Here is a 26,834-nt window from a genome sequence, read left to right on the forward strand (position 1 = left end):
AATTCACCCAGTTTGAAGCTTGTCTTGGATAGGTAACCGCCATTTTCCTTTATTTTCTACTACTTGTACATGGTGGATTTATGAGATATTTCGTGGTGTAGTTTTTGTTATTATGTGCCTTGTGTTTTCTTAGGACCACATGATTTCTTAGGGCCCAATCGTTTTTTTTTTTATTTTTTGGTTTTCAGCTAACTGAAATTTATCTAGAACAGAAGAACCTCAATTGGATCTAATCGAATGTTAGACGTCCCATTTCGAATGTTAGACGTCCCATTTTGAAATACCTCAGCTGGACGACGCCGACGCAGGTCACTCTCCTTTCCAGTTTCCGGTCAGCGGCCAAACACCAACCACACTGCCCGACCGACGAACGAAGTCAAAAGTGTCAAATACCACCACACTGGCGCCAATCTCAAAGCGCATCCGAACCACCTCACGTCCACACCTACCACAACAAGACCCTCCCCGTCCCCGACGATGACGATTCATCCGTAACCGACACACTCCCACTCATTTCGTCCTCATCCTCCGCCCCGCGCCGCCGCCCCCACAGATCTCGCCGCGGCCACCGCTTCCTCCATGGCCGCGCCGGCGGGCCGCCTTCTTCTGCTCGTCTTCGCCGTCGCGGGAGCCCTGGCGCCCCCCGTGGCGGCCGAGATCAGGAAGGAGTCCTTCAGGGAGGACCCGCGCTCGTCCATCATGTTCGAGAAATTCGGCTTCTCCAAGTCTGGCCGGGTCCGGATCATCGTCTCTGGCGCCGCCGTCTCCTCCCCCGTCGCGCGGCCGGACAACGCGGAGCTCGGGTTCTTCCTCCTCTCCGACGAGTCCCTCCTCCACGCCATCGACGAGGCGCAGGAGGGGCCCACGCGGGAGAAGCGCGCCGCGGCGACCAACGGCGGCGGCGAGGACCCCGATGGGAGCTCCGGCGCCGGCGCCGGGTGCGTGCTCGACAGCCCCTACGTGAAGAAGCTCTTCACCTTCAAAAACATGAAGGGCGGCCACTACAACAAGTCCTTCCCGGTCACCCGCCCCGACGAGTACACCCTCTTCTTCGCCAACTGCGCCCCGGAGGCGCTCGTCTCCATGACCGTCCGCACCGAGATGTACAACGTCAACGCCGACGGCTCCAAGGACTACCTCCCCGTCGGCCAGGCGCCCCTGCCGGCCATCTACGGCTTCTTCGCCTTCTGCTACGCCGCGTTCCTGGCCGCCTGGGGGTACCTCACCCTCTCCCGCGACCGCGTGTCCGCGCACCAGATCCACCACCTCATGTCGGGCCTCCTCGTCGCGCGCCTGCTCTTCTGCCTCTCCGCCGCCGAGGACCAGCACTACATCCGCGTCACGGGGACGCCGCACGGATGGGATGTGGCCTTCTACCTCTTCCAGCTCGTGAAGGGTGTCATCCTCTTCGCGGTGATCGCGCTGGTCGGCACGGGGTGGTCCTTCTTGAAGCCGGTCCTGCAGGACCGGGAGAAGAAGGTGCTCATGGCCGTGATCCCGCTCCAGGTCACCGCCAACATCGCCGCCGCTGTCATTGGGGAGACAGGGCCCTTCATGGAGAGCTGGGTGACATGGAATCAGATCTTGCTCTTCGTGGATGTGGCGTGCTGTTGCGCGGTGCTCTTCCCGGTCGTCTGGTCCATCCGGTCGCTCAGGGAGACGTCCAAGACCGACGGCAAGGCGGCGCGGAACCTCTCCAAGCTCACACTGTTCCGGCAGTTCTACGTCGTGGTGATTGGGTACCTCTACTTCACTAGGATCGTCGTGTATGCGCTCAAGACGGTTGCCAGCTACAAGTACCGGTGGGTGAGCGTTTTGGCAGAGGAGATGGCCACCCTGGCGTTCTACCTGTTCATGTTCTACACATTCAGGCCGGCCGAGAAGAGCCACTACTTCTCTCTCGATGAAGATGAAGAAGAGGCCGCAGAGATGGTGCTCCGAGAAGAGGAATTCGAGCTATGAGGAGATGCAGCGAGTGATTCATACGAGAGTCTCCATGCCACGTTCGTTTGATCTTCACTCCCTGTGATCTTGATCATACTTCAAATGCCCGGCCGGACACGGCTTTGTATGTACCGATGGGATGTGAGATCGTTTTGTTCTTCTTGTAGATTTCAGATTTTTACTAGTATTTTACTGATGAAACACAGATTACTTAACTTATACCACCATGTTCAAGAAGTTTTCTTGCTTGCAATGCAATCAGCAGCAACTACTCCTGTTTCGGCACAAAGTTTATGAGCACATTTAACTGTTCGTCTGGCTGGGGAAAAAAAAAGCTTGTTTTCATAGCTAAAAAGCAGTGCTGATAAGTTCAAGCGAACGGGGCTCTAGAAGTTTGAAGTGCGCTACATATTTTGTGGTGAGCCGTCTTCGTCACTTTGGCACATTTGACTTGTTCTACTTTCCTGCCTACCTTGTCCTATATCTTTTGAATTCCTGCAATGCTTTGGCCTTGTTTAGTTCAAAAAAATTTCGGATTTCGTTACTGTAGCATTTTATTTTTATTTGACAAATATTGTCCAATCATGAACTAACTAGGATCAAAAGATTCGTCTCGCGATTTACAGATAAACTGTGTAATTAGTTTTTGTTTTCGTCTATATTTAATGCTTCATGCATGTGCCACAAAATTCGATGTGACGGAAAATCTTGAAAACTTTTTGGATTTCGGAGTGAACTAAACAAGACCTTTGTTGCATACCTCTACATGCGTGTAGAGTCTTGGTCAGATACTAGCATTGTCTCATGGTAAACTATGGTCACATATACTCCGTACACACACTGGCATGATTGAGGCAGGAAAACTAGCTGACTAGCTGAGCATGTGGAATGGCTGGGGCACATTTTGCTTTGCATTGGTATTGCGTCACTGTCCAGCTTTTCTTTTGGCACTGCTGGTTGCTGATTGACAACACAGGTTGGATGATTCAGTTTCAAGCCACTAACAACTACTACTGCAAACAAGAAAACTCTCGAAAAAAATGAAGTGTAGAATCAAGGCAGGATCTCGTCGATGAGCGGGGCTAATCAAAAGCAACGAATGCAAAGGAGAAAGTACTGAGGCTCCTCGCTCTTGTTCGTGCGAGACGTGCTCCCCATGTCCAAGTTGCTACCATGTTAAAAATATGTCAGAATAGAATCTTCGCTGGCACAGGCGTGCAACAACCTTGTCTGAAGACCCAGGGTCAAATCGCAGCTATGCAGTGGCCTAAAGTACAAGCACAATATACACAGCAAGCATATGCGACTATGTAGTGGAGCTACATATGACATATCACATATAGAACAAGGAAAATATTGGAAAAACATTCTCTCATTATTCCTAACATAAAACACGACGTTGAAATACATAGTTCCAAGAAAATCACAAAACAAGTTCAGTTTCAAGTTATGATGGAACTATTAGAGCCAAAATTTCATCGCATCATTCCCTCCACCGATTACCACAATCTGGGCTGCAGCACACAAAGAACAGGGTCATCCCCTCCTCCCCTCTTGCTGTGGCCTGCAAATGATAAAAACAGCATTGGGATTAAGATTGTCTCAAAACATAAGTAGGATCAGTGCCATCAATTGCAACTATTGAAATATAAATATTGCTTAACTGCAGATGTGGTAATTTTGAAGAATACAGAAAGAGACATGCAAAGTGATTTGCGCTACGCCTCTAATGGCATTTAGTAGTATTACTCCACAAAAGAGGACTCTTATTCTGGCACAAAACAATAATACAAGGCCACATTTTCTTGGGAACTGACTCCTGACTTGTCAATTAGGACATGTTCATGTCAGGGATATAGATGCAGGCCTCAACATATATAGGATAGGATACATACTGCCAAAAAAAGGGGATGCAACATCCAAAGTTAACATTGACAAGGTGCAGAATTTTGGCGAACTATGTTGTTTAACAAGTCATTTAGATTGCATAACAATATAACATGAAAATGCAACCCATGAAAATGCGACAAGGCAAAACAAGAAAAAAAAACCTGGAAGAAAACAGCCTCTCCATGCCCACAAGCACTACAGCGAACAGTCTTGGTTCTGGGAAGAGTGGGGTCAGAAGCTACATCCTGCAAGACCTGCGTTCGCTCCCCAGCAGTGTGGTGCACCTCGTTCCGATAGACGCAGTTATTGTCAGAGACCTCCTGAATCGGACCAGGAATAGTTCTGTTAACTTGTAAGCAGAAGAAAGGGTGTTTGAGGGATGGCAAATTACTCAATTCACCATTCATTAAACACAGACACAACAAACACTGTAGGACAAGTGTAGTATTTTTGGTGTGGACAGGAACAGGATAATCATTTTCCTGTTACAATTATGTTTAACTTTGCTATGCATACATGAAATAAATGAGGAAATTAACTAGCCAAAGATGGAAATGAAGGGCACACATATCATTGGCATGACCCTACCAAAATCTTAAAATTTGGGGAAAAAAAGGGAACAACCCCCATCCTATAAACATTTTAGTCCTCATCCGAGCCCCATCATCCAAGTGCTGTGCCCAAACACCATTCTTGTAGTGACGCACTCATGAGGGGTATAGCAGGAACATTGGATTGGATTTGTTGGTGGAACAAGGATAGAGGTTGATGAGTTGTACCTGGTGCTCACAGTTGCGACATGCGAAGAATAGGGTGCGCCTGTCTCTCTCCTCCTTGGGGTACAGGATGTTGTTGCTGCACGTCCATCCATCAAGTAACTGTATGATCAATCTAATGCAAGAGAGAGGAAGATGATCAATGTAGAAGGGTGCATACCACTCACGGCAAAACTTCATGGTGCTCATGGTTGCAGCAGTAGTGTCTTCTTCAAGCCCTGAATGGAAACCAGAGAGATTTCATCAGATTGTCCAATGGTCGAAACGGAACACAGCTAAATTTATCATGCATCTCCGTAGTGAATTACCATCTGACTATTCTTGATACAGTGAATTACAAATCACATTGCAATTTCAAAGTGCAACTGGGAGATGTGAGCATAAGTAAGAAAAATATAAGCTCTACCTACAACCGAGAAACAAAATGGTAAATTTGTGAATTTTCTTAGCTGTGGTATCTGATAGATACAGAGAAATTTATTAACCTGATGGCATCAACAGGGGCAAAGTTTTGTCCTATGACCTGCTAAAGTTCTGATTTGTACATTTATGCTTAACATCCATGTGTCGATAATCCAGCAGACTTCAGGTTGCTGGTTACCGCACCCATCAGTACCAAGCAGATAATAATGTTCCACAGCTGCTGTTATTTATAGGAAAAAAAAAGGATCGACCCAACCCCCTTGCATCAACATTACAATCAGCTAGAGAGAGAAAAAAACTTAAGGCTTCGTTTGGCATGTGGGGTTTACATTCTAGAGGAGAAATGACCCAGAGGAGGATTGTGTTAATCCCTCCCTCCCATCCAGTCCCCTTCCACCGTGAGGGTTTAAACCACCGCTGAAGTTAATTATTTGGGATGACTTGGATTGACATGGAATGGTTCCATGGCAAGAAACACTGCAGTGTTGCTGCGATGTTTTATTACTGTATTTAGGCCTTGTTTAGTTCCCACCAAAATCCAAAAAGTTTTCAAGATTCCTTGTCACATCGAATCTTGCGGCATATGCATGGAGCACTAAATGTAGATGAAAAAATAACTAATTGCACAGTTTACCTGTAAATCGCAAGACGAATCTTTTGAGCACATAATCGAACAATATTTGCCAAATACAAACGAAAGTGCTACAGTAGCGAAATCCAAAAAAAGTTCACAACTAAACAAGACCTTATTTTCTTCGACGAACGAATAGCTTAGAGCTGCGTGCCTGCGCTAATAATTCAAATAGTTTATACGACAAAATGCACATACATGCTGCCTGGATCAAACTGCATACAGGTCATATGTCGGGGTTTATTTGAACGGCATAAGTGCATACACATCATGTTCATACAATTACAACTTGCCAAAAGATTTAATTAGAAAAATACAATGCTCAACACTTACAATATGAAAGTAACTACTTGTTTCTGCTGGAAATGCAATCTGATCTCGCTGAACCTGGATAAGACTTCACACCTATTATCTGAAGTGAATTTAGAAACACAAATAAGCTAAAAAAATAATAAAGATCACGGATAGCTAGGTGAAATAAGATAAATGATACATACACAAAAACATTATAGTGGACAGCATTTGGATTACTGCAGGTGGAAAATGACACATTCACAGAACTAATAAAGGAAAGTAGCTGTTACCACACAGTATTTTCCTTTGTCAAATGAGCAAATCATCATTGTTGGGTGGTTTGTTAAGACTAATATCCAAGGAACAAATAACAGTAAAGTACTAAATACCAGAGGATCATCAAGCAAGTACATATATGAACAAAAAAGAGCACTTGGATGCACAGAGAGATTCTAGTGCTAGCAATTCAGTTTTCTACACCTTGAAGGCATCAGATTCCGAAGTGAGTTTTGTTCACCTTGGAGCACAACGCACACAAGAACATATCAAGAACTCACAAAACCATCTCTAATGGATTTGAGTAGGCTAGCAGTCGGTGGAGGGGAAGGGGACGAGGGTGGAGAGATGCAACTTCATGCAACTGGTGAGGCCTCCAACGAATCGCGCATAGTCAAGCTAGAAGACTCAAAATCCTAGCGACAAGGGAATGGATCAGGAGGACAGGGGGAGATGGGGATATGGGGAGGCAATGACGAGACAAACTTTGCATTTTGCAGGGGAAACGGGATGAGGAAAAGGGGGAGGAGGAGGAGGAGATGGAGGCAGCGTACCTGGATTGGCGCAAGCAGTGGCGGCGCTCGTAACCAGCGGCAGCGGTGGTCGGTGGCGGCGGAACCGGAGTCGGGACTGCGTGGGGGTGGTGTTGGGTGCTGACGACCTCCGTGACTGTGTGTGCGTTTGCGGAGGTAGTCCCGTCCCGGTCCCGCCTCCCGCGCGCGTCCCGGCCGCAGCAAGATTTGGCCAGGCGGGGGACGTGCGGCGTGCAGTTCACACCGTGCCAACAGCCAACATTTTTGGAACGGATTCTTGACAGATTCTGGCGAAACAAAAAAAATCGAGCCCACGGCCCCAAACGGCGCGCTTCTCGGCACTGCTTCTCCTCCCCGCTATTCCATACACATGAACGCCGAAGCGGATGCGGAACCGAAGGAGCAGCGGGAAAAATCATCGCGGCTTGTCGATCTCTGTCCGCCCGCGCCTCCCTCATCCGTCCCTCCAGCTCGCTACCCGGTCCGGCTTCCATCTCCGGCCTGCTAACATTGGCCAGTTTTATCTTTCTTACTAGAAAAAACACAAGACTTGGACTGTTAGCAACCCAACTAGTACTAGTAAGGTATTCTGTTGATTGATATTTGGTTGATTCCCTTCACTTGTCCTCATCTGCAGCTGGTGCCCTAGCCTGGCATGGCCCACCTGGCAGGCAGTACCTGACATTGACCTATTCGGCACTCTGGCAGGCAAAATCAGAATGTATAACAAGTCATTTCAGTCTATCACAGTATGTATGAAATATTTAGTATCAGAATATCAGTATACAGTTTGGCTCGACAGATTATAAGCGTATTAGCATACATGTTTCTATAGGATAGAAAAAACAAATTTATGTGCGACAAAAAAATTACAATCTTCACGTATGCTTCGAAGTTGTCGTTGCTTTTCATAATATTTCTACACTTAACACCAAGTTAGGGGTGACCGGGTGAGTAAACCAATGATACAACACCACCACGGCACAAAAACTTGCTCCGGTACGGGTAATGCTGCTTTCTTATCTGCCTTCTCAACGAAGGTCATCACGGTGCAACTCTGGATGACTGGATCAATTTGAGTAAATGCCATAACCCGATGGCCACAAGGAAGGTCAGTTAGAGCAAATGCCAGAACCAGATGACCGCATCCTTGTTCAGTTGTTCCGACTCTCTAGCTCCGCGAGCTTCGTTGGGCAGCTCCATTCCATGCCCCTGTTGTAATTTCTACGGGAGATGCGCAGTGCGTCCACACCTCAGCACGACTGCCACAGCAGCAAGTGCAGTGCGTCCACACCTCAGCATGACCGCCACAGCAGCACCAATACTACTATGGAGTATCCACCGCTGGTCCATTGCTGCTGCACCTTTTAGCATGTCCGTCAGTCCGTGCCAAAAAGTCATCAACAGCAAGTGATGCATCACCATGTGCAACCGCGTCCTCTGGCTCTGGCATGTAAAGTGTAGAAGACGAAGCCTGTGCAGAAATATACAAAGAAAAATAAACTTGCACGTTAAATCTATAGAAGGCAACTAGATTGAATGGATGAGGACATGTTATAGCTAGTAGCACTTTCAGCAAAACACTCGGATCACTACTGTTAAATATTTCTTGTGAGGAGTCAGAGAACAGGAATCCAACAATCAGAGGGTGCATCTTTGCATAATCAAGATCAATAAAGTCTTCTTACTAGAGCTGTGTAGTGTTTTCTCAGGAAACACAGGTCTATTTAGCCTAACGGGAAATTCACCAAACCGTTAGCACCCTCCCATCGTCTTTAGATAGCTAGATGAGATTTGACTGTACTTAAATAGCACAAAAAAAATAGAGAGGGTTGATACCTTCATATCTATCTGCAATTCCCCACTGTTATCTTCTGAAAGAACTGTCCCATGCGCTTTCAACCATTTTTCGCATTCTTCTAATCCATCATCCTCATTGGTTGCACAGCCTTCAGTGTCTGTTCTCAAGAACCCCAAAATCTGTGCAATATATCCCACAGGTACAGTTGGGCGATATGACCTAGACATGCATTTCATAGCTTCAAAGCGCATCCGCTCCACATATAGATCTGTTAATGAGAATGGTTACAACATCAGAAACCTCTTCCAAGAAGAAAAAGTACAGTACATTTTAAGCTAGTATATTGCTCTTTACCCATGAGGCATGAGTTCAAATTGGGCGCCTTCTTGTATAGCTTGAAAAATAGAACATAATTGCCAGATAAAACAGAAGAATGAACTGCAAGGGCATGCTTAACTGCTGCATCTTGTCTGGCTTCTTTTGATAAGCTGAAATAAAAAAAAAATCAATTACAATCCACTTCTTTTGATAGGCTGAAATAAAAAACAAGATATCAATTACAATCCAGTTAATGACTAAGTTGGGATTCGATAATCTAGTATTTACAACACAATACCTTGCCATTGACGACAGCAAGTCTCGTTTATTATTAGAGTGTAGCATGACACACAGCAAATTGTAAGCAGAAAATTCAAAATAGCAACCCTTGATTCCTTGTGCATATAGCCTCTTCAGTTGTGACTGGCACTGCAATAGTTATTGATGCAGAAATAGTTAGAACTATGACAATCATGAAGCACCAGTGTAGATTTCTAGCCTTCGGGGTTGTATTTTGCAACTGCAAGTTTTATGAGCAACAATTTTTATTGGCATTCAGCTTTCCTGATTCAGTAGCAGTACCAGCGATCAGAAATTCAGGACCTGCTTAGTTAGCTTCCAAAATTTGCCATGCCAAAGATTTTGCCCGTGTTTTCAAAACGAAGCATCACTTTGCCCCTATTCCGTCATCCTCCCCTAACTGTGTTAACTTGTAAAAATGTCTATGTGATTTTGCCCCTGGTTTTTGTGGCTATTTGTGATTTACCCTTGATTTGGAATAAGACATTTATATTGCATTTTGACAAAAATGGTCAAATATATTTGGCGCAATTTGCAGTTATTTCAAATCAGATCCAATATTCAAAAAAAATGTTCAAATTTTGGCAACACCTTGGTAGCATCTTAGCAATAGCTTAGGTTAGGGGTTTGGGTCCCTATATAATGACTTAGGTAAGAAATTTGGGTCCTCTGTTTTGCACACAGCAGGAAGGGAAGAGAATGGTTACGACCCGCCTCCTCCTCCACGCGAGACAGGTGATTGGAGACGTGGAGATGCAGCTGCCGCCTCCCCACGAGCTGCATACGACACGCATGCCGCCTCCCCGCGAGCTCCGAACACCGTAGCCCATGCGCCAGGCGCCGCGCCCCACCACAGCCCCGCGCGCTGCGCGATTCCGCTGCACGCCACACACCGAGCACCACGGTCCGCGCACCGCGAGCTTCTGCCACCGCCGCCGTTGGACCCCGCCTCCTGATGCGCCCCCGCTCAGTCGTCACCCACGAGAGAGGCCGTGTGTGTGTTTCCTCTTGTTCAGATGAAGAGGCTGAAGATAAGCATAAGGGGCAATTTGGTCTTTCCCCACTATGTTTTTACAGATTTTGTACTTCTTTAATTCATTTTCTCCATGCCCCATTTGATGGACATCCAAACCAGGGGCAAACGGAGGATTTATTTCAAAATAGCCAGGGCAAAATCACAAAGTTAAAAAAAACAAGGGCAAAATCACAATTAGACCGCTGGATAGGGGCCATAACACAATTTTCCTTATAAACTATTTTGGGATTGAGCGGGTACAATGGGTAGTATGATCAACATTCTAGTTCATTTGCACAAATATTTCAAAATGCTAATCAAATAGAAAGAAATCATTACCTGGTTAAATTCAGGTAAATCGCCAGCTTGCATAGCTAATCGGGCATGGGTTTCATAAACCTGAAAATAAGATATCTAATTGTTATAAAATCCTAGCAGAATACTGAACTAATGCTCGAGTGCATGAATATTATCAAGTGTACTCCCCCTGCCCCAGAAAGAATGCACATCTTGCTTTTTGAGGAGTCTATCAAATTCAAGTTCGACTAGATTTATAGAAAATAATATATTATATGATCAATTTAATGACAGTTATTCGGTACATAAATATCGTAATTTTTTGTATATATTTGGTCAAATTTGGAACTAGTTTTTTTTAATAAGATTTTTGGGATTAGTTGACTCCTCAAAAAGCGAGATGTGAACTCTGTTTGGAAACAGAGAGTAATGTCTTAATTTATTGAAAGTAATAAGTAAAATAGACAGTGTTCATTGCTCTACTAAATGGTAGGGTATGGAGTGCAGGATGCCATGTAGAGTTGAAAAACTACCTTTACAGTCAGTTCATTCTGGATTCTCTGAACTGTAAGATCTTGGCGGATAGATTTTAGCTGATCACACTTGTAAAGATAATTCTTTTGTGATGTTTCAACCATTGCAAGGGCCTTCTCCAGGACATCTTCTGGCCTTATCTGCAAACAAAATACTCAGAGGAGTCAAGCAAACAGTAAAATGATTAAGCAGAAGCGATCAACTTAATGGGTCACAGTCAGTGACCCTTTGAATCTAGAGTAGAGTAAGACAATTGATGAGTGTTGTTACTTTGGCAGGCTCAGGCGCTCCTGTAAGTCGTAGATATTGTTTCTCAATTTCTTGACATGTTCCTTTGATTGTCAGTGCATCCCAATCCATATCCTCAACAGCCAAAGTGCCTTCTTCATAGGTTCTAGTACGAAGAGATGAAATTGCCCTTCTTAAACGCAAATTAGCCATAGCATCACTATTTGCAGAAGCATTTCTTGATTTTAATGACGAATCTTTACTCTTTTCAAAACGCTTGGATCTATGTTCCCTACGCTTCTTTTCCTCAGGCGAGTTTGCTAGTGCAGTTGCACTGGCATAATATTTGGTTAGATCATGTTCCTTCTCGCTGTCACTTGAAGCACTTCCATTCTGTATTTGACTCAAATTACTACCCATTTTTTGCTTCTTGGCAGGCCTCTGATTCACTTTACTTGAAGAAGGTGCTTCACGAGACTGGAGAAACTTTCCATGATCCCAACTGCTACCCTGCAAAGGATTTGGCTAATATTACGAAGAGCAAAAAAACAAGTTTGGAATACCAAATCTAGTGATAAAAGCATTTCATTGTGGAAACTTAGAAACAATGACATGAAAATCCATTCCACCAGTATGAGCAACAGATTAATGCTTACCATTCTATTTTTAGGGTCCAAAGTACTGTGGACATTACTGCTAATCAATCCTTTTGCTATTTGTTCCACCTTATTGGTAACATTTTCATCCACAACAGGCTCCCATCTACTTTTAACACGTTTCCTTGGTGTAGATACTGACGAGAAGGGACTTAAATTGTTTACAATGCTGCATAGGAAACATGATGAGAGAAAACAAGAAATTATCAGGACTGCTCCATATCTGATAAATCAAAGTAAAGAAAATGCAAGGAACAACATGGATTCAGGGCAAGTGCTTTAAAATAGGAATTAAATTTGATGGATAGCCACTTTTTGAGGAACTGTTGTCCCTTTACCAGAGTATGTAACAGTCTCTTTTAGCTTCTCTGTTGTATCACGCTTATAGTAACAAAAAGGGGTTAAATTATGAAAATTGATTGGATCACATTAACAGAAGTATCAGGCCTAGAAATGTCTTAAAGTGTCGAAGTCCATGATGCATATTAAGGTCATATGCCGGCTGACAGTTATTACAGAGAAACGAGTCCATGATGATAGTTATTATTACAAAGAACATTACTATATTATCTTAGGCTGGTGGTTAGAATGAATCTTGAAGTTACAGGTTAATGGCCTGGACCCTGGATGATCACCGCACGCCATCCTGGGTGCCATATAATTTACAGAGTGGAAATACCGCAATAACTACACTGTTAATATTCTCAATGGGCAAATATTGTGAAACGTTTTCTCCAAGGTCATGGACAAGCATATCAGAATAGAGGGAGTAAATTACACTAGTGCTAGCTGTGCCACTGTGTACTAAAGTGTTAAACAACAGGCAACAAAGTTGCATCAATCAATGTGTTTAAGGTCTAAACAATCAAGATACTTAGTTTGTGTTGGGGGAGGAAAGTTGAAAAGCAGTGTACGCACCTTGTTCCAGTCATGCCCACAACACTTTCAGGCAAAGGAAATAAAGGTTCAGTGTCCCAGTTCTTAGTAAGAAGGGTTCCCTCAGCAAAAGCCTTTTTTGTTATCTGAAATTAAAGAAAAAAATAAGAAAGCAACTGAGATTACAGAGTCTCTTTATCAATTAAACAAATCAAAAACTATGTAGCAGGGAAAATTGAACTAAGAAACAATGAAGCAGCAGCATATGCATTGTACCCATTATTATAGCAAGTCTGACACTCTGACTAGAAATTTGAAATCAGTCTTATTTTACCTTGGAATGGTAGCATCCATAGTCACTGATGTTGGAAGCTAATATTGACGAATTTGGTTTAAAGTCTGTACACATTTAAAGTTTGTGGACATAACAGCACAAGTATCATGACGTCATGCATGCGGTGCATGATCATTGTCATGTGCAGGAGTTTGGCTCATATGCATGCATGCAGTAGTGGTTAGTTGGCTAGAGTCTTGTGTCAAATCGAGAAATCCACGGATCATGCATGTAGTGCTAGAATTAGTAGAGATCGTGTAGGAAAGATGCATAAGTTTGGATGCATTCGTAGTGGTCTCCTTGTTGTGAGATGTGGTTGTGTATAGCATATGCACAACAGGAGATAGTGGGTCATTATATTTGTATTTAAGAAGTCCTAAAGCAGTATGAGATATACATATCAGAAAAGGACATGAGTAGCATGGGTACATTGCAAAACTACTTCTATTTTTTTTCCTACAATATCAGTTTTTTTGTAGTTCCATCTCATGAGAGTATGCGCTAGTACTCTCCAGGAGGTGTGCAAGAGATCAAGTGGAGTTTGAGTGAGTGATTCAACTATTATTACAGGTGAAACAACCCTGTCCTGTTAAGTGTTAACCCCATTATACCAAAAGATGTCAGAGGACTAGGGCATCCACGACTAAAAACAAAGGTACCACTGGTGTCCTTTTCGTCAAGGAGATGGAACTAATAAAGGCAAAAAATAAAGAATGAAAGTAAAGATTTACCTCCTCCATTATGCTTCGGCAGGCTGCCCTCTGGGCATCATTCTTGCAACGATTGAGGTTCCTCGTAGCATAGTTACGGAGTGAAAATGGTATCGATCTCTAAACAGGAGACGTGAAAAATGCATGGTTAATATGCAAGTACCGACACATCTTCTTTGTCTAGAATGTTTAGTTATAAACATAAGCACAGCTTCAATTTTTTATCACTACTTTCCAAAGAAGTAAGTGATTTACTCCTACAGACACTACAAATTTAATCATGCAAATCAGAATGATAGTCAGCCAAAATGTAATTCCAGCATTTCTTGAATCCCATTACTTTATGTAGTGTCAATTCCTATGTAAAGAAGAGAGCAGAATATTACAGCATCAGGACCATCTTGAGTTGCTTTAGCATCATTCGTCGGCATGGAGACACTAACATAGGCAGGTTTCTTTGATAAATCAAGTCCAGAATTTTTCTTCTCATTCTTTGGCATCACCATAGAGAAACCTGGGGCAATTCGAGGATTTATAGGAACCTGTATTTTGCTTTCGCTGGAATTGTCCATTGTCACGGAACCCTGCAAGTTTGGTTTAAAATTTTCAGAAACATGGTTCGATGAAAGATTTGTGCTTGGACCGTTAGAATCTACAGTCTTCTGTTGATCTTCAGGGTTGCCTAGTTGTGGATGATTGGAATTAGTCTTCTGAGGGTATGGCTGTGTCTGATAGGCATAATGGTTTTGAGACCATTGGACACCTGGTCCCTGGTTATAATGGCCTTCTGCCTGGTTGGCATATTGATTTTGATGTCCTGGAACCTGGAGAGTGGTGAAATTTAGATGATTGTTCTTCTAATGAATCAATGCAAATAAAATGCTACAAAGCACATAAGAATTGTCACATATCATCATATGAAATGGAAGCTAGAGTCTATGCTTCAAAAAATGCATAATATTGATGTAAAAAACAGAACGAAAAGAAGTAAACTTGATAAATGCACCTAAGCCATGAACTCTGAGCAATAGGTACATGTACTGACTACTCGAAGACTTCAGAAGATCATTTGATCTCTTTTGGTGAAAAGAATGGGCCATGGCCAAGGGCAGCACTTCTTAGAGGCCAAGCCAAGGCGTAATCATATCCTACCTTACTACAAATAATATAAGAAAATTTTGATTCTAGCTATTGAATGCAAACAAAAATAGTAAAAAGATTTTTTTAGTTTAGCCCCTCAATGATCTTATCTAAAGTTCCATCACTGGACTCGTAAGTTCTTAGGAAAAAGAAAAGTTCATATGCCAGCTTGACATTAAGCCTACTGCCTCAACACAAGATAACATGCATCTTATTTATGTTTTAAGCATTCTTCCACTTCAACTAATATTCATCTTTATTTATGTGCAAGTATGTTGCAGCATTCAAGAATTAAAAGATTTCCTATACTAAACAATAAGTGGTGTTATTTTTTCAATAACGAGCGAACTCGAATTTCATTACTTAGCAACGAAAAACCTTGCACCCGAGTTTACCATTTAAAGCGCTTACACCTGAATGTAATGAGTTTGCAGAAAAAAACAAAGTTGTAAGCGAACAAAGTGGAAGTCGTATCAGTGACGTACTGAACAAGTAATGCTTTTTTAATAACCAACAGCCACTATCTGATTATCAAAATATCAAGTATTATCAAAATATCACTTGACTAAATTCAAATAGCCATCACAATCAGTTTTTTTTGTTCCGGATTCTTCTTCAGGGTAATTTGGTTTGTCTTAAGCTGATGGCCTGACACGATTTTGATTCTGTCATCCATTTTTGTCACATTTTATTTTTACAGCTCTTTTCATATGCTTGCTCATTTTGTACACTTGTTATTTTCAGCATCACAAAGGATATTTCCAACTCACAAAATAGAAGTCAATGGGTATGAATAGCAATGATATATAGATCATTTGTCACTTGTGGAGGTTTACCACTTGTAGTGATCGATATTTGGTAAGGTTTCATTCAGTCAAACTTGGTATAACTTAATAGTCCAATCCAACAAAACAAAATGGCAAACAGAAACAAAGACCTAATGGTAGAGTTACAATTACCAAAAAAAAAAGGTGTCAAAAATGGATGGCAGAAAATGAGTTCAATGACCCCCCCCCCCCTCCCCCCCCCAAAAAAAAAACTCTTCTTAGATGCACAGTTCTCCTGCATAGTCTTGAATTGAAAAAGAGAATTGAAACAGCAAACAGATCCAAGCAACCCAAAATTTCTGAGAAATCATTGCTCCAGAATATCATGAAGTAGCAAGTTTATAGTGAAAAGGGAGGTACAATACCTGCATAGGAGGTGCAGCAGAAGCAACTGAATTACTTTTCCATGATGTTGTTCCTGGTGGAGGTGGCTGGCTACTAGGATAGGAATAGCCAGAAGGGGTGTTAACAGCTAAGTTATCTGCAGTACTGTTCCCAGCAACTAGATTGCTAGAAGCACTTGGCACAGATTGATTGTAATAGTATGGCCACTGGTTATACTGCTGCTGATACGGTAAAGAATTGGCAGGCACTGAAGTAGAACTTTGCTGTGCACTTGTATCAGATGATGAGTAGTTCTGGTATGATTGAGCAAAATTATTCCCTGAGCTTCCATCATTCCATGTGTTGTTCTGATAATAGTAGCTGCTGCTTCCATATCCTGGCACAGTCTGATGACCCCCAGCATTGTAATATGTGTTACTTGTAGGATCAATGTAAGACCCTGAATTTTGAAATGAAGTAAGAGGCTGATAAGCTGCACCTGGATGTTGGTTTGCTCCTTGCTGGACAGAAGAATCATTTGTCGCTTGTGGGTAGCTATAATAATAGTTGGCATATTCTACAGGGTTATAGACATGTTGGGCTGAACTAGAGTAGGGCACATGAGAATGAGCTGCATCTGTTATCCCCATACTCGACTGGGCAACATGAGGCGCACTACTTCCTACATTTTGATTCCCTCCTGAGACCGATACATCCCTTTGTGGATCATAGTAAACCGTATCTTGGCTAAGTTTTTCCACTGTATTGTTCCATGAAACCGTTGCTGACCCAGCCGCAGAGGACCATGAATGATGACTGGAAGATAGAGGAGGATAAGGAGATGGATTTGTCTGTCCCATACTGATGACCTGCCATTACCAAATAAAGTGGTCATTCACAGTGTATATATACTCTCTAATTTAAATGGCCGTTTCAGAGAGGGCTAACAGTAGTCAAATTACGACCAGTGAAAAATCATCATTAAAACAATGATATGACTAGACTTCCATAAGATTCCACGCTACATGACACTTCAAACAAGTAACCGAAGCATAGCAAGGCACACATGACTGTCAAATACTGACAGAATAACACATCAGAGAAGTAAAAATGGCACAAATACAACTCTTTAATTATTTAATTAATCAGTATAGTTTATAAACATAAACATAACGCATGCCTAAACATAGCCCCCCCCCCCTCCTCCCAAAGAACATGGCACAGTAAATTGTATGATCAATAAGGCAAAAGATTTTCTCCCTGACCAAATAATTAGCACGTAACAAGCGCTTAGCAACTCATAATTAGACAGTATCCACAACAAAAGCCAACCCATCATAATCTGTGGAGATTAACTGGAAGCAAAGCAAAATATTTTCTCCGTGACCAAATAATTAGCACATATCAAGCGCTTAGCAACTCCTGATTAGACGGTATCCACAGCAAAAGCCAACCCATCATAATCTGTGGAGATTAACTGGAACCAAAACTATAAGCTAAACTATAATAACAATAACCAAAAAAACACACAAACATGTGTCGAGTCACATCAATACCTCAGCGTGCGGGGCGTCAGATCCAGCGGCCGCCCCGGCGCCGTGGCTCGCCATCCTCCTGGAGCTCCAACCCTAACCACCGGTCAACCACCACAGCCGCCGCTGCCGACGCCGCACGCTCGCGATTCGATCCGCGTCGAGGAGGGGGAATGGATCAGATGCGTCAGACAAACCAGAAGCAGAGGGGAAAAATTCGGGGCTGAACGGCGAATCGCGTGCGTAAAGCCGTCCGTCGATTTTATTTATAATTATATATATATGATTGACTGAAAAAAGTTTTCCCTCCGCGGAAAGAGAGGAGATGTGCGAAGGAAACGGAAAAGGAGTCCCTGCTGCCCCTTTCGGGCGCGTTGCGGGTTGGGTTCGAGGTGTCGTCAACGGCCTGCGGCGCCCGCGTCGGAGCCGAGGATGACAGTTGCGGAGCGTGGAGAAAGTAGGAAGGCCGGAAGGGAGGGAAACGGCTGGGGGATGTGTCGGAGGCGGGGATGGCTTCGTAGTTCGTCGAGAGGGGGCAGCGGGATGGAGAGGAGAGCGGCGACGCCGACGACGCGGAGTGTGAGCTTTAGGGGAAAGGGATCAGGAGGTGCCGAGGTTTGCGACTGGCAGCCGCCTCAATTCTCAGGCGAGATGGGTGGAGCCAGCCGGCGAATACGGTGGCCTGGGTGAGATTGGGAAGGACGTCGCCGGTTAAGAAAGGCGCGGCTGGGTTGGGAACCACCGTGAGGACGAGGGATAGAAAGAGAGGCTGCGGAACCCGACCAGGGGGAACCAAGTATGGCGGTGCTGACAGAAAATAACTGAACTTTTTTCAGTTTTCTACGAAATCAATCCAGCCTCATATATGTTGTTTATAAGATCAGTTGGATATTCTAGTCTCCTTTTTTTTATAGATAGAGTTAGGAATTGTTTAGATCTAAAAGCTTTTTAGATTTGGATACTATGACACTTTCGTTTGTATTTAATAATTATTGTCCAACCATAAACTAAATAGACTCAAAAGATTCATCTCACAAATTACAAAAAATTATGTAATTAGTTATTTTTATCTATATTTAATATTTACCGCAAGATTCGATGTGATAGAAATCTTAAAAAGTTTTTAGATTTTAGGTGTAACTAAACAAAGCCTTATTTAGTCTCCTTGATTGATTGTTTAAAACCTCAACTCAAAACCAAACTGAAGACGCCAAGTCAAGATTAAATTTCATTCAAAATTAACTAGTTTGACTTTGAAAATCAAACGAGTACAATCAAAGCAACTTTGAAATAAGCAATCAAACATTTTGTTCAGCCCTACCCATGATGAGGCATATCATTTGTCACTAATCGCAAATAATGGCCATACTAGCAGTCGATGTGACAAAAATGTTGTCACTATATAGTCACCTTGTAAACAGTACACTGGAGGTAATCACTTGAATTTAACTTTGATTTTGGCATTTTGCAATACATTGCACACACAGGTTGAAATCAACTGATTATACAGTGCTGTCCCCAACAGATATCATCATCAATACAACGAGCCACCTCGAGCAATTAGTCCGACATTATTTTGCAGCCACGAGATGGGAAACTGTAATCACCGCTCGCCACCTGATTATACGGTGCTTGTTCACAGCATACCGGCTCAAATACAATGGCACATTTCGAACAGTTTTGAGGTTATCCCACAACCACAGGATAGCAACTTTAATCACCGCTGGCACAGCCCCTGCATCCGCAGTGGACACATTCTATCACCTTTTCCTCCCTGAGGTGCTTGGGCACTCTGCAGACGCAAGTGGTTGCGAAGTTGTGGTCTCGTGTCTGTATGCAGCGAAGGCAGCAGAGGCGCTCATAACCTGGCTGCAAAAGGACTCGAGAGAAAAATCGTTAGTAGCGATCCGGAGAATTGAGTAATAGAATCCAAATATAGTCACAGTGAAAGAACCCGAGCCGAGACACAGTAGATTGACAGCAGCTATACATATAAAGATAGTGTGGTTCAGGGTATGGAGCAAAAGTATAGTAATACTGAGAGGAAGGAAAGGTATCTGAGCATGCCCTAATCAGTGAATCAATAAAAAGATAGTACCATTCGAAATTTCCACATGAAAAACTCAGACACACACAAAAGTACACCCACAATTGCATGGGTCAAGCCATAAAGTACCTTTCAATTTCTACAAGGAAGGGTTTGGCAAAGCAAACCACTCACAAGTTTACTCTTTCATGATGAAGCGACAGTACTTACAAAAACATGAAAATTGTATGAAGAAGCATTGAATTGTGTTCTACATGGCTCTTCTTTAAGTAATGATAGTCGGCAAAAAGGATGCATCCAGACAAAAAGATTATACTTGCTATGTTTTTACTTGTTCACGTGATGAAGATATGGCCTAGATAAGTTCTAAGAAAACTAGAATAGTTACACCATCAAAGTTCAATGGCAATATATATGCGGGAGAGTAGCATTCCAGAAAATTCTGCAAAAGCATCAAAACAAAGCATTGGTAGTTTAGTTCTATACAGGATGCTCACCAACCTTTTTCCACTTTGCAATCAGATTGCGATCTGCATAACCTTGGTCTAAGCAAAACTCATATAACTCTTTTGATATTTCCTTCCTTCGATAGTAAAGATCATATATGTAGCGACTCTTTTGATGAGAAATACGGAAGATTGGCCAAAGAGCTTCACATTTCCTCTTCCCATCATGTGGATCATTTTCAGCTGCAAGAGAAAATCACATTATTATTCCTATCAGAGAGAATATGTATTAAAAACTTGCATACAATGCAACTTAAGTTTATACCTTCCCTCATTTTGGCCTCCAGATCCCGAAGAGTTGGCTCAATAAGCTCCCAACCTTCAGGATATTTCACACGGCTTGTCTTTATCTTAGGCATGTTGTCTCAAATCTGAGGGATACAAAAATGATAAGAAGCATATGTAGCACTTATTATTATTAAAGTAGGATGTTATATGCCCCTACTATTTCATACAGAAGCACCTCCAAAGCAGCAATGCTAACTCTCACAAAATGTTCTTTTAGCATATTACATAGAATAGAGTATCATGACAACCAAATAGAGGTGGACAATTGGGTGTTTTGAGTGCCATAGACTGCATGAACTACTTTTCCATAATATAGTAGAAGACAATGTGTACCTCCAATGGCGAAGTATGCTTCAAATATAACTGCATATTGTATGTGATTGGGGCCCTTTGTCACCCCAATTCTTTCAACCAATTTTGATCTTGGATATAAACTTATAGCCAAATAATAAACAGTTTCATTTCGTTGGTCTCGCAGCAATCTGCCAGGCTTTATAGAAACCACAAACAATGTGCGTTGCAAGCAATAAGATCACCAACTGACATTGTGTGTCCGGCTTCTTCATTTTAGCATCACTGAGCAGGTCTAAAATTGGGTGAGGACCGGGTGATGCAGGAATATGGAGTAGAAATGACTGGCACAGTACTTCCATTCGCACCAAGAGGGAAGATACTGGGACAGTGCCGTTGCAGTTGAAGATGTCTCGGGCCTTCTGTAGTTCTGTTTCACATGGAGGAGGAGGAGGAGAAGGGGGGGGATGAAGATTTTGATTGAGGCTTTGGTCAAGTGTTTTCTGATAGGTTAGGTGGAAAAGCCTATGTGCTATGTGTACAAGGATCATTGTGGTCTCATGCTTTCATTTTGCGTACTCAGGATACGCCCTGGGGTGCTATAATTTGGCTAAGAGTCTGGTAGAAGTTTGTGTAGTTTCAGAACTGATGATAAGACATTGTGGGGTAAAAACTTGCTGTCATTTTGTCAAGTTGGTAGTTATTTAGGTCCGTGGTAACCTATGACTGGCCTAAAAAGAACCCCTTTAAAAACTAAAAAATAGTAGGCAAAACTAAATCTCTCTAAAAAGGGCCCTTTTTGATGAAAACAACCTGTGCTTGGCCCAGCAAGCAACAGCCGCTTGCCTGAGCTTCTTCTACCACTCTGTGAAGTCCTGATCCTCAGCCTGCAACATAGGGAAAATACCCCGTTTGTCCCTTATGTGACCCATTTGCATAAGACAAAAAGTAAGCATTCTGATTTTTTTTTCCAATTCTAGGGTTAGCTTAGTTTGCCCAAGGACTACTACTCCATCACTGACCGTGCCTACAATGTAAAATGCAATATTAAATTATGGTACAGCTTACTTCATAGCAAACTCCTAACCATTTTGGTCATAGATAGCTAAGGTGTCCTTTAACTTTAAAGGGCTTATTATTGGGGCCGAGAGCTGATCTTTCCCAATTATGTAGGATTCACTTGTTAGTTGCTACCAAATTAACAATCAAGTCTTGAAAGCATTTATGATTTTTAAATAGTTGCATAGTTGATTAAACAGCGCCATAATTGATCAGTTTTGCATCAATCCATTCATATGACGAAATCAATTTTGCAAATGATAAGCAGAGCCAACTAACTAGAAGCATGATAATAATCGATGTATCCTTCTGTTGGGAAAAGCATAATCGACTTACCCTGTGTCGGGCCTCTCGCGTCGTCGGCGTTGGGGCGTCGGAGCTCGGCCGCGCGGGGCAGCGACTCGGCAGTCGCTATGGTTCGCGTCGGGGCGTCGAGGCTCTGCCGCGCGGCGGCACGGGGCAACGGTGGTGACTCAGTGGTCGTTAGGGTTCGGGGGGATTGGGGATTTGGGGACCGCTTCTGCTCGGCCGCATGCGGGCACGCTCGGTTTCGGTCTCGGTCTCGGGGAGTCGGGGGTGGGGGGAGACGTGGAGTACTGCGTCGTACTGGAGTGGAGTTGGCTGTGGGCCTGTGGCTGTTGCTGGGCCGCGTACGCGTAGTGGGCTTGAAGGTTGATGTTCTCATGGGCTCTAGAAATATCGGGTAATTTGGATATCGGGTGATTCTGGCGACGTGGCTAGCTGCTGTCCACAAGGTAATTTGGGACGACGTGGCTGAATGTGGGATTTCAGGGTGACGTAGCCAGGGGAGAACGCAGGGTTTAACATGCGTTTAATATGTTTAATTTCACTAGTAATTTCAGGTATCCAGAATCAATATTTAAAACTGTAATCCGATTAGCTTGTTCGCTTGAGCTTATCATCCAAAACGGTAAGATATTGAACAGTACTTTTTTTACAACAAATCAATCAACAATACTTTCTGTCATAGTTTATCAGCCAAACGAACAAGACTAACTCACAGATTTGGATGACAACCTCAAGCGAACAAGCCAGTAATTGAGTAAATCGTGTTCAGGTAGTTTGTGTATGAGTTCAGTTAGTTCAGGTTTAGGTATATTGGATAATGGGTAATATGCCCATGGCTACTTGACACAATTAAGGCTGGATAATAAGCCGTTCGACTTGGCTCGGCTGGTTCAGGCTCATTAGAATAACAAGCTAACTCGACTCGGCTTATTATCTTAACAAGCTAGAAAGTCAGCTCGGTTTGGCTCTTTACGAGCTTGAGATGACTCGTTAAGCTTACGAGCCAAATATAAAAAATACATAAAATATAATATTTATATTTATCTAAAGCATAAAAATAGTAATAATACAAAATAATATATCCGATAATCTTAAATTGAACAAAATATTCATATGAGCTAACATATCAACCATTGTAAAGTGTAAGACATGAAGTAATACAAAACTAATATAAACTATGATAACTTTTTTCCTAAAATGTGTAGCTCGGTTGGATTGCGAGCTAACTTGAGTTGGTTCATTATAGTTAACGAGCTAAAATTTTGGCTCGACTTAGCTCGTTATAATAACAAGCCAAGTTGAGCTGAGTCAAATTAGCAACGAGTTTCGAATTTTTCGTCCAGCTTTAGACACCATGGTATCTGCTGGTAATTTGTGTGAACTCGAAAGGCCAAGGTAGGTTAGCCATGTTGTTTGGGCCAAGTTTATTTGATTTTTGTCAATATAAAAGTTAATTGTTTCTTTTGTTTGTGTATCAAATGATTACAATATTCACAAGCACCAAGGATTGAATTAGCGTTCCATAATAATACTACTAACTTAGACCGAGTCAAACTCCATTGATTTTGACTAAGTTTATAAGAAATATTATTGCTATTTATGATTCTTATTCTTTGAGATTTTGACTAACTCTGTTCCCCTTGGCCATGTATAATTGTTATGGATTTTGACTAACTCTGTTCCCCTTGGCCATGTATAATTCTTATTCTTTGAGAAAAATGCACAATTTTGTTTGGACCTTCATACACCGAAGTTGTAAAACCACGAGAATTATGGTTGGGTTATTAAATCCATACAAAATGGACTCTGTAAGCCATGATTTTTGTATGCATGTAATATAATAACCATACGAAAAACAAACTGAAGTTGCCAAAATGTGTAACCCATCAGTATGTATAACTCGTAAGCTCACATTTTCGATGTTTCGTCATCACAACAAAAACATTACTCACTTATAAACACCCCCAATTTACACTGCCACAGCCACCAAGTAGCCCCAAGGATTGATAATCCACGGTCCACCGTCCACATATTTTAGCTCCTTACATGCAAAGTGCACGAAGCTACTGCATCATCTGTGTGGCCTTCCACATTCGAACACACACCTGCATGCCCTTATCATTGCTCCTCGGCTTCCTCCTCCTCATCGTCCTCTTCGTCCTCCGAAGAAGACGACGAGTCGTCTGAATGATCCGATTCTTTGTCTTTCTTCGGGTCTGGGTCGGCGGCGGCGGCGGCAGGTGGAGCAGCAGGGGCCGGTGGATCCGGCGGCATCGCCGTGAGGAAGCCCAGCGTCATGACGACGTCGGCCATCAGTGGTCGCACGGAGTCCTCTTCCTGCAAGCACATCGCAGCCATGGCGACCACCTGGTTCAACGCTTTGGCAGCGTATTCCTTCTTTATGAGTGGATCAACCAGCTCATGGTATCTCTTCTGGTCCTTGAACATTGGCATGGCCTGAAAAAATGTGTCGTGCAGATGCCATTGCCATGTTTAATAAGGTCATGGTAAATGCGGCCAAACTAATTAAGTTCAGAAACCAACGTTATTATGAGGTGAATGCAATCATATCATATCATACAAAAAAAGGCTGAAAAATGTCAGTAAATTGAAACGCTTGGAGAGTCAGTGTTTCAGTGATTGCTATCTTCTAGCGCATCTTCAGAAATCAGAAATCAGAAGTTCGTGGCTTGATACTTACCCAGGTGACCACATTCTGCTCGTCCACCGGCTTGCTGGTGTCGACGGCCCTCCTCCCGGAGATGAGCTGCACCAGCACCACCCCGAAGCTGTAGACGTCGGACTTCATGGTGCCCTGCCCGGTCCGGTCGTACTCCGGCGCGCAGCAGCCGAAGGAGCCCATCATGGGCGACGCCACCGGCATGCTGCCTCCCGCCTTGCCGAGCTCCGCGAGCCCGAAGTCGGAGAGCTTGGGCGTGAAGTTCTCGTCGAGGAGTATGTGCGAGGCCTTGAATTCCCCGTACACCACCGGCGGGCTCGCTGTGTCGTGCAGGTACTCCAGCCCCTGCGCCGCGCCGTGCGCCACCTTCATCCTCGTGCACCAGTCCATCGGCTTCTTGTCCTCCGGCAGATCTGGTGCAAGTTAAGTTAGCAGCTTCAGCTAACAAATTCTGCAGGATCGATCGGCCGGAGCCAGTGATTGAGGCGCGCGTGCGTGGTGTGCACGTACCGAACAGGTGGTCTTCTAAGGTGCCGGCGGGCACGGACTCGTACACCAGCAGCCGCTGGTCACCGTCGGCGCAGTAGCCAATGAGATCGACGAGGTTCTCGTGGTGGAGCTGGCTGAGCTTGGCGACCCCGGTCAGGAACGCGTTGTTGTCCTGGAACCCATGCTTGTCCAGCTGCTTGATGGCCACGGTCTGGAGCGAAGCAAAGCAGAGGCGCGGCGCGCCATGCATGATCATGATCGTCACCCATTTTATTTTCAGAAAGATATGCACGCATGGATGGATGGACACGTGTGAGCGCGTGGCAGTTCACGAACGTACGTACGTACCTGGCCGCTCTTCTCCAGCTTGCCCTTGTACACCCGGAAGAAGCCGCCTTCTCCGACGAGGTTGTACGGCGTGAAATGGTCTGTGGCCGCGGCGAGCTCGCGGAACGCGAATGCCTGCCCCGTGATGGCTTGCCGCAGCGACGAGTCGTCGGCGGAAGAAGCTTCGGGCGCTTGGTTCGCTGCGTTGATTGATTGAGCGAAAATCAAGATCGTTTTTAGAGTCTGCGACAGATCAAGAAACCGATGGAAGCAAAGCAGAGGGCGCGCTGTCACTGCTCACCGCCACCGGGCTTGGCCGACGCCGCGGCTGCTGGAGCGGCCGCGGGAGCCGGGGAGTACGCGGCGGGCGCCTGCACCGTCGCGGGTGGCGTCATGTTGGATGCCGGGGCCCCCGCGTCGCCGGGGCTGTCCGCGTCGGCGTCGTCATTCTCGCCCTTTCCGCCGCCGAAGCACGGAAAGCAGCTCATCTTCCTTTTCCCTCCGCGCCTCCCCGTGGCTGCGACCTTGCGGGGGCGCCGACCGGGCGGCGGCGTGGGGCGCGAGCGAGCGACGACTCGACGAGGGCAAGAACGCAGGGCACGCACGCGCGCACGGACCGAGCCGCCGGCCGCCGTCACTGCGCGCCGACCATGCGCCGGCGTCTCAGCACCGTCGCGGCGTCTCCACTTCGTGGAACGCCATGCCCGGGCTCGCCGTGGCCGCGCACCAGATGAAACCCGACCGGCCGGCTGGCGCGGAGCAGGGGACCGTGACCGGCCGACTAGTGGTTGGCTTGCTCAGGCGACCGACCGGAGAGGGGCACGGGGCCACCACGGGGAGACGGTCGATGGCGATGGCAATGGAAGGAAGGAAGGCCTTGGAGATCGAGGGATCCAAGGGCCTTCCCAGAGAGAGGGGGATCGGGGGAGGACACCGATGGAGGGGAGGCGGGAGGAGAGGGAGGCTAAGTTTGGCGGGTGGAGTGGACCGAGGCCGGAGCGCTCCAAAACGAGGGGTTGGGAACGTGCAGACCACGCATGGCTTGTAGGTACCTGAAGCGAGCCGGGAACGGAGGCACGTCCGCACGACAGCGCATCGTTCGCGCCTGCCGGTTGCCGTTGCATGCTTTGTTTTTGCCAGCCGGGACGCTTCGCCGGCCGTGTCTGGCTCTGCTGCTAG

The 26,834-nt window shown here is 44.4% G+C and overlaps 5 protein-coding genes across 10 annotated transcripts; 1 reads left to right on the top strand and 4 right to left on the bottom strand.

The window, feature by feature from the left end:
* On the top strand, positions 414–2,233 carry LOC8061779 (protein GPR107). The gene has a single exon (XM_002439883.2). The coding sequence runs from the start codon at positions 580–582 to the stop codon at positions 1,960–1,962; it is 1,383 nt and encodes a 460-aa protein (XP_002439928.1). The 5' UTR covers positions 414–579; the 3' UTR covers positions 1,963–2,233.
* On the bottom strand, positions 3,231–7,350 carry LOC8072556 (DNA-directed RNA polymerases II, IV and V subunit 9A). Of its 3 annotated transcripts, none has more exons than XM_021447235.1 (6): positions 6,476–6,494; positions 5,998–6,076; positions 4,771–4,828; positions 4,614–4,689; positions 3,996–4,154; positions 3,231–3,508 (listed from the first exon to the last, which is right to left on the bottom strand). In XM_021447235.1, exons 3-6 carry the CDS (start codon positions 4,797–4,799, stop codon positions 3,428–3,430), a joined length of 345 nt encoding a protein of 114 aa, XP_021302910.1. In that variant the 5' UTR covers positions 4,800–4,828; positions 5,998–6,076; positions 6,476–6,494; the 3' UTR covers positions 3,231–3,427. The 3 variants fall into 3 exon arrangements, with proteins under 3 accessions (XP_021302910.1, XP_002441228.1, XP_021302909.1); XM_002441183.2 differs by lacking the exon at positions 6,476–6,494 and adding an exon at positions 6,439–6,457; XM_021447234.1 differs by lacking the exon at positions 6,476–6,494 and adding an exon at positions 6,789–7,350 and having other exon boundaries at positions 3,244–3,508.
* LOC8061780 (SAC3 family protein A) lies at positions 7,510–18,456 on the bottom strand. 2 transcript variants are annotated; one of them, XM_002441184.2, is made up of 13 exons: positions 17,684–18,456; positions 16,169–16,996; positions 14,223–14,660; positions 13,858–13,956; positions 12,835–12,938; positions 11,917–12,085; positions 11,303–11,770; positions 11,032–11,172; positions 10,541–10,600; positions 9,185–9,315; positions 8,923–9,056; positions 8,607–8,836; positions 7,510–8,241 (listed from the first exon to the last, which is right to left on the bottom strand). In XM_002441184.2, exons 1-13 carry the CDS (start codon positions 17,735–17,737, stop codon positions 8,095–8,097), a joined length of 3,003 nt encoding a protein of 1,000 aa, XP_002441229.1. In that variant the 5' UTR covers positions 17,738–18,456; the 3' UTR covers positions 7,510–8,094. The 2 variants fall into 2 exon arrangements, with proteins under 2 accessions (XP_002441229.1, XP_021302908.1); XM_021447233.1 differs by lacking the exon at positions 17,684–18,456 and having other exon boundaries at positions 16,169–16,534; positions 16,627–16,768.
* On the bottom strand, positions 19,086–22,430 carry LOC110430370 (protein BUD31 homolog 2). Of its 3 annotated transcripts, XM_021448010.1 has the most exons (5): positions 22,187–22,430; positions 21,605–21,678; positions 20,478–20,583; positions 20,208–20,395; positions 19,086–19,528 (listed from the first exon to the last, which is right to left on the bottom strand). In XM_021448010.1, the coding sequence occupies exons 3-5, from the start codon at positions 20,569–20,571 to the stop codon at positions 19,373–19,375; spliced, it is 438 nt and encodes a 145-aa protein (XP_021303685.1). In that variant the 5' UTR covers positions 20,572–20,583; positions 21,605–21,678; positions 22,187–22,430; the 3' UTR covers positions 19,086–19,372. The 3 variants fall into 3 exon arrangements, with proteins under 3 accessions (XP_021303685.1, XP_021303684.1, XP_021303686.1); XM_021448009.1 differs by lacking the exon at positions 21,605–21,678 and having other exon boundaries at positions 22,187–22,429; XM_021448011.1 differs by lacking the exons at positions 21,605–21,678; positions 22,187–22,430 and adding an exon at positions 20,834–21,562.
* LOC8061781 (probable serine/threonine-protein kinase PBL25) lies at positions 24,026–26,599 on the bottom strand. The gene is made up of 5 exons (XM_002441185.2): positions 25,957–26,599; positions 25,677–25,855; positions 25,350–25,539; positions 24,861–25,252; positions 24,026–24,616 (listed from the first exon to the last, which is right to left on the bottom strand). The coding sequence occupies exons 1-5, from the start codon at positions 26,141–26,143 to the stop codon at positions 24,278–24,280; spliced, it is 1,287 nt and encodes a 428-aa protein (XP_002441230.1). The 5' UTR covers positions 26,144–26,599; the 3' UTR covers positions 24,026–24,277.

This window comes from Sorghum bicolor, chromosome 9, assembly GCF_000003195.3.
Source record: "Sorghum bicolor cultivar BTx623 chromosome 9, Sorghum_bicolor_NCBIv3, whole genome shotgun sequence".
NCBI classification, from domain to species: Eukaryota; Viridiplantae; Streptophyta; class Magnoliopsida; order Poales; family Poaceae; genus Sorghum; species Sorghum bicolor.